A 9,419-nucleotide genomic window follows, 5' to 3' on the forward strand; every position below is an offset into this window, starting at 1 on the left:
TTGTGTAGACTTAACATTTCCTCCTGTATTTCAACCAGATGGCTCTGTCACTCACTGTCCAAAGGAAAAGGCAACCCTTTTGGCTCATGTGTTTGACAGTAAGCAGAGTAATTAGGAACTTGATCTTCCTCATTCCGTTTTTCCCGAGGCTGAACTCGCTAGTTTAGCTTTAGATATTGAATAGGTTTTCAAATGTCGTCCGCCATCATTAGCAATTCTTCTTCCCGTAGTCGATGACCTTGAAGTGAAGGGAAGAAGACAATAAAAAGAATGGAGAATGGTTTGGTAGATAGGGTGGATGTTGGCTAGGGATGGGGGAATGAGGAGGGGAGGGGGTGAGAAGGGGAGGGGGGTGAGAAGGGTAGGGGAGTGTCAAATCCATGGCAATGTGAATTCTTATGGCTCAGTGGCCTTCGACACGCCCAGGGAAGTTATGTTCCCATTGGTGACCTCAGGTATTCAGAGAAGATGAAATCGTAAAATATAAGATGTTTTAGTCTAATTTCCTTAAAGATGTTTTATTTACTTTTCTAACTTATCTATTTATTTATTTATTTGTCTTATTTGAATCGTAATGTTGGTAAAGTGAAGACAACTGAGAGATTATCTTTTAAAAGGTTTTACCCACGTTTGATGAGGATTACCTCTTCAAGCCCTTCAATTTTGATGATATAAAAGTCTTGTAAACAAGAGTAAACGCTCAGGTCATATTTCTCTCTCTCTCTCTCTCTCTCTCTCTCTCTCTCTCTCTCTCTCTCTCTCTCTCTCTCTCTCTCTCTCTCTCAACCATAACTGTGACCGTGCAGGAAAGAAGTTAGGTACTTAATTACAACTTAAGTAAACACAGCCATTTTTAATGTTTAATAACAAGCTCATCTGTTCCCACTCGTCCGGTTCGAGACTCGAACGCAGATCCATAGCCATGCCAGCTAAATTCTCTGCAGAGAGAGAGAGAGAGAGAGAGAGAGAGAGAGAGAGAGAGAGAGAGAGAGAGAGAGAGGAGAGAGAGAGAGAGAGAGAGGAGAGAGAGTAATGACACTGCAAGTCAAGGATGGTGAGAAAGTATATAAAAGTGATGACAGCAATGAAGGAGGCATCTTTGACAACAATCATAGATAGAGAGAGAGAGAGAGAGAGAGAGAGAGAGAGAGAGAGAGAGAGAGAGAGAGAGAGAGAGAGAGAGAGAGATAGAGAGTAATGACACTGCAAGTCAAGGTTAATAACAACAAAAGGAAGGAGAGAGGGTGAAAAAGTATATAAAACTTGATGACAGCAATGAAGGAGTCATCTTTGACAACTCTCGTCGAGAGAGAGAGAGAGAGAGAGAGAGAGAGAGAGAGAGAGAGAGAGAGAGAGAGAGAGAGAGAGAGAGAGAGTAATGACACTGTGCAAGTCAAGGTTAATAACAACAAAAGGAAGGAGAGATGGTGAGAAAGTATATAAAAGTGATGACTGCAATAAGGGAGGCATCTTTGACAACAATCATTGAGAGAGAGAGAGAGAGAGAGAGAGAGAGAGACTTATTCACTTTCATATGCTGATATGCATGGTTAATTTAGATTTTTAAAAGCAAGACGTTTATATGATTGAAATTACGGACCTTTCTTTCATATTTTTATGATTTTAGTTTACGTTATGTGAAAAGCTTTTCAATGATGAAATTAACTATGAAAAATCTATTATTATTATTGTTATTATTATTGTTGTTGTTGTTGTTGTTGTTGTTGTTGCTGTTTATATGGAACATCCCCCACTTTTTCTTATACTTTTTAATGAACTTTCAACTAATTAGCTTGATAAAAACACGATTGATCAAAACCCCATATCTAAGAGCATTTATAATAAAAGTAGCACAAACTGAATTAACAAAATAATAAAAACATAAATATTTACATCACTTGCAGTTGAATCATATAAGAAGGGCGAAGGTAAAGGGGGAATGAGACCTTAAGAATAACTTTGATTGCTTTATTTGATTAAAAAAAAAATACTATTAACATTATGACACAACTCTGTACACCGGTTCTGTACACTGTGTAGTGACCAACCCTTTGTGAAAAAAAGGGATCTGTCAACTACACGCCACGCCGAAGAATGGGTGGCATTCACGCCCACGCCAGGATCGGGCGTTATAGAAGGAAGAGGGACAGGCAGAAGGAAACATTTTTTTCACAAAATTTAGATATAGATGTGGAAGGAAGTGTTGTTTTAGTTCCGAGTTTTGGCATTCAGGTCATTTATGCTTGCTCCACGGCGACGGCGGCGGGTGCGGGTGCGGGTGCGGGTGCGGGTGCGGCAGCGACGAATGCTGGGGCAGCTCCGGCGAAGTATGGGTAGGGCAGGGAAGCGACCTGGGATACAGCGACGCCGTACTGGGGGATCTGCTGGGTGATGTAGTTGGTGGTGGACTTGACGACTGGGACGCCCTGGTGGTAGGATACGCCGACGGGGACGGTGCGGGTTCCGATGACGGGGGTCTGCACGGCATAGGCGTGAGCCTCGTGGGTCGAGTAGGCGAAGTTGCCGCCCAATCGGTGGCTCTGGATGATGGCAGAGTCGTGGGATGGGGCGCGCACGGCGATGGGTCCGGGGATCAACTGGTTTGCGGCAGCGCAGGCCATAAGGGCGGAGAAGACGATCATCTGATGGATGGGGAAAGGAGAGAAACAAGAATTATTAGATGGAATTACCGATGAGCTTAGAAATACATCCATTTACCGATTATTATTATTATTATTATTATTATCATTATTATTTGCTAAGCTACAACCCTATAGTCCATTTCTTTTAGCGATGCATATTTGCACCGACTCGCAGCGGTGCCCTTTTAGCTCGGAAAAGTTTCCTGATCGCTGATTGGTTAGAATTATCTTGTCCAACCAATCAGCGATCCGGAAACTTTTCCGAGCTAAAAGGGCACCGCTGCCAGTCGGTGCAAAGATGCATCGCTAAAAGAAACTGACTATAGTTGGAAAAGCAGGATTCTATAAGCCCAGGGGCTCCAACAGGGAAAATAGCCTTGCAGATCGGAATGGTTGTAGTCATAACCCGAAAGATATAAATGTTTGTAGTTGTGTGTAAAAAGCTATTGAGGATTTTAGTTTGCGGCTTTAAGATCGAAATGGTTGCATTTGTAAATTCTTAATGGATATTTCTAGTAGTAGTAATAATCAGCTTAATGTTACTGATGGTAACAGTTATAAAAGCTAACGTTTTAATCTAAATGTATTTTTGTTATATCAGCTAATCATAATTATAACTGCTTAAAGATCTAAATGACTGTAGCAGTTTTCCCCTTTATAAAATATCTATATGAACAAATAAAAGTACTTCTCCCTTTAGTCGACTTCGTATTATTGTGTTGGGTAGAAAATATGAAATCGCACATTAAAAAGTCCCTTGTCAGGTAATCAGTTCTTTGGGGCAGAATTCTTGTTCATACTGTACTCTATCTTCATGAAAATTGGCGATTGTCACATATCAACTGCTGCTACTGAGTTACAAAATGCTACCGTCTTTTCTTTCAGTTCATAAAGCACTTTAACACTCATTTCTTCATGGATTTCAGCAATTAACGACACTGTGCGGACTAGTTTCCAAAAGGCATTGAACCATGAAAATCTTATGGAACTTCAAAGATATTATAAAGTCAAGCTAGAATAAGCAAAAGAAATACTTTCGATGATCTGAAGTTTCACATATTGAAGACGCAACATTAGCTAGGTTGGGGCAGGGTAAGAAGATGTATAAACAAGACGGTTTGAACAATTGAAGAACATCGTCAAGCTCTAGTAGAAAGCAATTGATGACTTGCAAGAGTCTTCATTACTTACGGACTGCATGGTGGCTGAATGTGGTTGTCGTGTACAGAGAGTGCACAAAGCTTGTGGTGATGAGTCCAGAGTGCTCCAGCCTTAAATAGGAGCCTCGTTGCTTACGTCACTTCTGGGTGGGGTCCGGCCACGCCCTATTTGAAACGCCGGGCACCATCGCAAGGGTAGGATAATACTGTGACCCTGGAGATGAAAAGGCATTGGATTCCAAAGATGAGTAGCGAAGTAAACTTGAGAAGATAGGATTTTTAGCAGTTACATTTCCTGTACTTATCGATTGCGTTCTTACTTCTGCCTGCCTTGGCTGTTACAATTTTGCTCTTATTACAATATTAGTTTATCATCTCTGTCAGTTACTTTCCCTCTTCTCTTTCTTTTTTTTCTGAGCAGAGGAGCATGTTATTAACGAGTATTGATAATCATGACAGTTGTACGCCACTTTGCCCTTTCTCAGCAAAATCCTTATTACTTGCAGTTCTCTTTATTATTATTATTATTATTATTATTATTATTATTATTATTATTATTATTATTATTATTATTATTATTATTATTATTATTAGTAGTAGTAGTAGTAGTAGTAGTAGTAGTAGTAGTAGTAGTAGTATTAAGTAGCAATAGTAGTATCTTTGATATTTTCATTGTTGCATTTCTCAAATATTCAGTCAGTTGCCAAAAATTAGCGTTTACGTATTACACAAATAGAATAGAAAATTTTATTTTGCAAATTGAAAACGAAAACTTTATCCACGATTTAAGTAGAAAATAATAATAATAATAATAATAATAATAATAATAATAATAATAATAATAATAATAACAATAATAATAATAATAATAATAATAATCTATTAGAATTATTATCATCATTATTATTATCATTATCATTATCATTATCATTATCATTATCATTGTCATTGTCATTGTCATTGTCATTGTCATTGTCATTGTCATTGTCATTATTATTATTATTATTATTATTATTGTTGTTGTTGTTGTTGTTGTTGTTGTTGTTATCTTTCTTTAAACGCACTGAGATCCAAGCTTTGACGAAAATGTTCTCTCTACTTCAGATTTATATACATTAGGGTTTTCATCTGAAATTTATTTTGTAGTAAATATTAGGGTTTGGCTATCAAACTTTCATAATTTATGAATATTAACAACTTTAGCTACGAATGTAAGTAAACTTTTATCTCGCCATAGTTATCATTCGTATTCATTAATTACGTAATTGTAAACAGAGTTTGTTGTATAACAGTTACCACACTACAGATTTGAAGACCTCAAGGTCACAGCGTTATTATAACGGCAAGACCCAGTAGACATATTTAAATAGGATCCGGTACACTGTTAAGAAAAAATCCGTGATTTTAATCGCATAGTCTCCGATAAATATACTGTTCTCAGTCGTATTTCAGTAAGATAAAGGCGACCGTAATTTTACCCTAATTTGTCATTATCATTTACGGGTTAGTGACCGTAATATCACTTCTTTACGTCAATATATCCGTATTTTAAAATGGTTAATGTCTGGAAACATTTATTCCAGAATTTTTACCGGTTGTTTTTTTTTACGGCAAATTTTAATTGCGTAGACATCATTAAATAGGATACGTTGATGAAAGTAATGCGTAATGCGTATGTAGGAGAAAGCAAGGATTATAAGAAACAGGATGCGCATGTCCTGCGTAAGTCCAGTGTAGACCCAATTCTTCATTTGAGAAGAATAGAATGACAAAATGTAAGAAAAAATTAATGTTTAAATAATTGATGGCGAGATAATTTCACTTCCAGGTAGGCTGCTTCCCTTCCGTCTAGCTTTATATATATATATATATATATATATATATATATATATATATATATATATATATATATTATATATAATATATATATTTATATATATATATATATATATATGTATGTGTGTATGTATACATATATGTATATATATATATATATATATATATATATATATATATATATATATATATATATATATATATATTTTTTACTAACCAATTACTTAAAATCATGCATTTCAATAATTCTGATTGATTGGAGATACTTTTATATACATGATAAACTATATATATATATATATATATATATATACTGTATATATATATATATATATATATATATATATATATATATATATATATATATATATATATATATACTTTCCAATTGTATCTGTTAATTCGTGAATATAACTTTACATAATATCTTCATGTTCATTAAATGGTATAATTATCTACCTGTTTATCCCTCCTTTAGATAAGGAACAGCCTCGGAATAATGAGGAATCAAATGCAAGTTAAAATTTCTATCGTAATCGACAACGTATTCCGCGGAATATAGTGTTTCTAGCTGAAGTAATCAGCTGGAAATACTATATCTGGAATACGTGAACTGTCTCTTCCGCCTTTCCTAACAGTTACGTTACCGAAGGCAAAGTCTATTCATCAGCAAAATTAGCTGCTATTTTCTTGAATGAAGATTTGGTACTTCATTATGTCGAATGCGTTTTCACCGGGGACATGAGAAGGTCACAAGAAGAAGAGAATCTTTCCCCTTGTTTATGGATGAACTCTATCAAAGTTTGACGTTGAGAGATTGCTGAATAACTTTATACTATTTTAGAAGGCTTGGTACCATTCTAGAAATTATAAATTTAACGAGGGCATCCTCACATAAACACTTACACATATATATATATATATATATATATATATATATATATATATATATATATACAGTATATATATATTATATATATATATTTATATATATAATATATATATATATATATATATATATATATATATATATAATATATATATATATATTTATATATACATATATATGCATATATATATCTATATATTTATTTATATATATATATATAATATATATATATATATATATATATATATATATATATATATATATATATATGAATATATATATATAATCATCACCATCATCATCATCATCTACTCCTGCGCCTATTAACGCAATTGGCCTCGGTTAGATTTCACCAGTCGTCTCTATCATTAGGAGGAGAAAGGATTAATGAGGTAGAATATTTTAAATATTTAGGAGCTATGATCACTAATACAAGGTATTTAGAATTGGAATTTAGTGAAAGATAGAAAGAAAGCAAATCAAACAATGGCAAGGCCACTAAAATCTGGAAATTAGATCGGCTGAAATTACATATAAAATCCAGACTATATATCAGTTGAGTTCGGTGTTACCTTATGGACATGAGTCATGTTATGACAATGAAACAATATCCAACAAATTTTGTAGATTTGAGAACAAAGCCCTGAGAAGAATATTATGAGTTAAATGGCAAGAGATAAGAAATGGAACTGTAAAAGAAATTATGGTGAGGGGTAGATGGAGATGGTTTGGTCATGCTCTTCCCACTCCCCAAGAGAGATTAGTTCACCAAACATTTAATTGGGGTTCACAAGGCACTAGAAGAGTTGGAAGAGTCAGGCCCACATGGCTGAGGAGTATGAAGCGTGAAGTAGGAGATGATGAATAGAGAGGTATTGATTTAAAAGTTCAAGATATATATATATATATATATATATATATATATATATATATATATATATATATATATATATATATATATATACATATATATATATGTATATATATATGATATGAATATATCCTATCATCATCAGTTATTGCTAGTCCACTGCAGGGGAAAGGCCTCAGACATGTCCATCCACTCCTGTCTGTTAGTGGTTTTCCTATACCCACAAATTTATTAGCTCGTTAATCCATTGTCTTCTCTTCCTTCCCATGCTTCGTTTGCAATCTCTAGGCACCCATTCCATTATTCTTAATGTCCATCTCTTATCTATCATTCTCATGTCCATTTCATTTTCTTTCTTGTTGTTAGAATATCCTCTACTTTAGTTTGCTTCCGTATCCATGATCCTTTTCTTTCTCTTAGTGTTATTCCATCATTATTCTTTCTATACCTCTCTCAAGTGTAAATAGCTCATGTTCTACGGCTTAAGTAAGGTTCCAAGTTTCTGCCGCATAAGTTGATACGGGTAGGACCATCTGATTAGATCATTTTCTTTTTAGAGAAAGGGGCATTTTAAGTTTCATAATCTCATTTTGTTTACCAAAAGCTCTCTGTCCTATGCTTAACCTTCCTTTAATTTCAGTCTCATGTCCTAGGGAAATGCTTACTGTCTGTCCTAAGTACGTATATTCATTGCCAATCTGTCAGAGGTTCATCCAGAACCCTTATTTTGTTGTGTCTCTGCATTTTCATTGAACATTATCTTAGTTTTACTCATATTCATTTTCAGTCATACATTTCTGCTTTCTTTATTCAAATCTTCTATCATCTTTTACAATACCTCCCAGGATTCACTAAACAGAACTATGTCATCTGAAAATCTTAAGTTGTTAATGTAAACCCCATTAATTTTAATTCTACATTTTCCCAATCTAAATTCTTAACACTTCTAGATACACTGTAAATACAGTAATATAGGAGAGATGGGGTCTCCCTGTCTAATTCCCTTTCAATCGGAATTTCTCACTATCTTTATGTAGTTTAAGGATGGTTGTGCTACCCTTTGTAGATATCTTCAAGTGTTCTAACATAATCTTCATCTATTCCTTGCATTTGAAGGAATTTTATTACTGCTGATGTTATGACAAAATTAAAAACTTTTTCATAATCAATAAATGCCATACATAGTAGTTTTTCATACTCCGTTGATTTTCGCAATATATATATATATATATATATATATATATATATATATATATATATATATATATATATATATATATATATACACGTGTGTGTGTTTGTGTGTATCAATGTGTCTGTATGAATGTCACTTTACTCAATAACATTTTATGTACTAAGCCTTTCCAAGGCACCTTTTCATCTGTTCATGGGAAGAAAATATAAGAATATGTTTACAGGAGTCCCTTGGAATCAGGATTTTTCTTTCCTAAGACCCATCAAACTTTTGTCTTTTGTAGAAGACGTTTTATTTTTTTTTTTTTTTTTTTTTTTTGACTTGGGAATTCCAGTAATACATTTTCCCTACAACACAAGAGAGTATTGAGAGCAATCTTGCCCTTCTCTACCTCTTCATCCTTGAAACACTGCAATGTCTGTGAGTTTAAAGGGTTAAAACAAATATTAGATCACGGATAGTAACGGTGATCTATCACCGAGATTGAGAACCGAGACGCTGAATCATTTTGGGAATTGAGAATTTGAGAATTGAGAATTAATCGTTTTGGATTGAAAACGGAAAGTGATTGATTTGGGATTTTGAGTCGTGTAAGAATTTTCGATTGAGAAACAGGAATGGATTACTTTGGATAGGGAACTGAGAAGTTGTATAGGACTGAGAACTTAAAACGAAAAATTTAGGATTGAGAACCAAAGAGAACAAATGTTTTCACCATTCAGAACTGAAAACGAACAATTTGAGATTGAGAACCAAAGAGAAAAAATATTTTCACCATTTGAGAACTGAAAACGAACAATTTGAGATTGAGAACCAAAGAGAACAA

At 34.1% G+C, this 9,419-nt stretch overlaps 1 protein-coding gene across 1 annotated transcript; it reads right to left on the bottom strand.

Moving 5' to 3' along the window:
* Positions 1-1,954: 1,954 nt before the first annotated feature.
* LOC137633294 (uncharacterized) lies at positions 1,955-3,949 on the bottom strand. Its single transcript, XM_068365516.1, has 2 exons — positions 3,834-3,949; positions 1,955-2,642 (listed from the first exon to the last, which is right to left on the bottom strand). Exons 1-2 carry the CDS (start codon positions 3,840-3,842, stop codon positions 2,238-2,240), a joined length of 414 nt encoding a protein of 137 aa, XP_068221617.1. The 5' UTR covers positions 3,843-3,949; the 3' UTR covers positions 1,955-2,237.
* Between the last annotated feature and the right edge of the window lie 5,470 nt (positions 3,950-9,419).

This window comes from Palaemon carinicauda, chromosome 42 (genome assembly GCF_036898095.1).
Source record: "Palaemon carinicauda isolate YSFRI2023 chromosome 42, ASM3689809v2, whole genome shotgun sequence".
Lineage (NCBI taxonomy): Eukaryota > Metazoa > Arthropoda > Malacostraca > Decapoda > Palaemonidae > Palaemon > Palaemon carinicauda.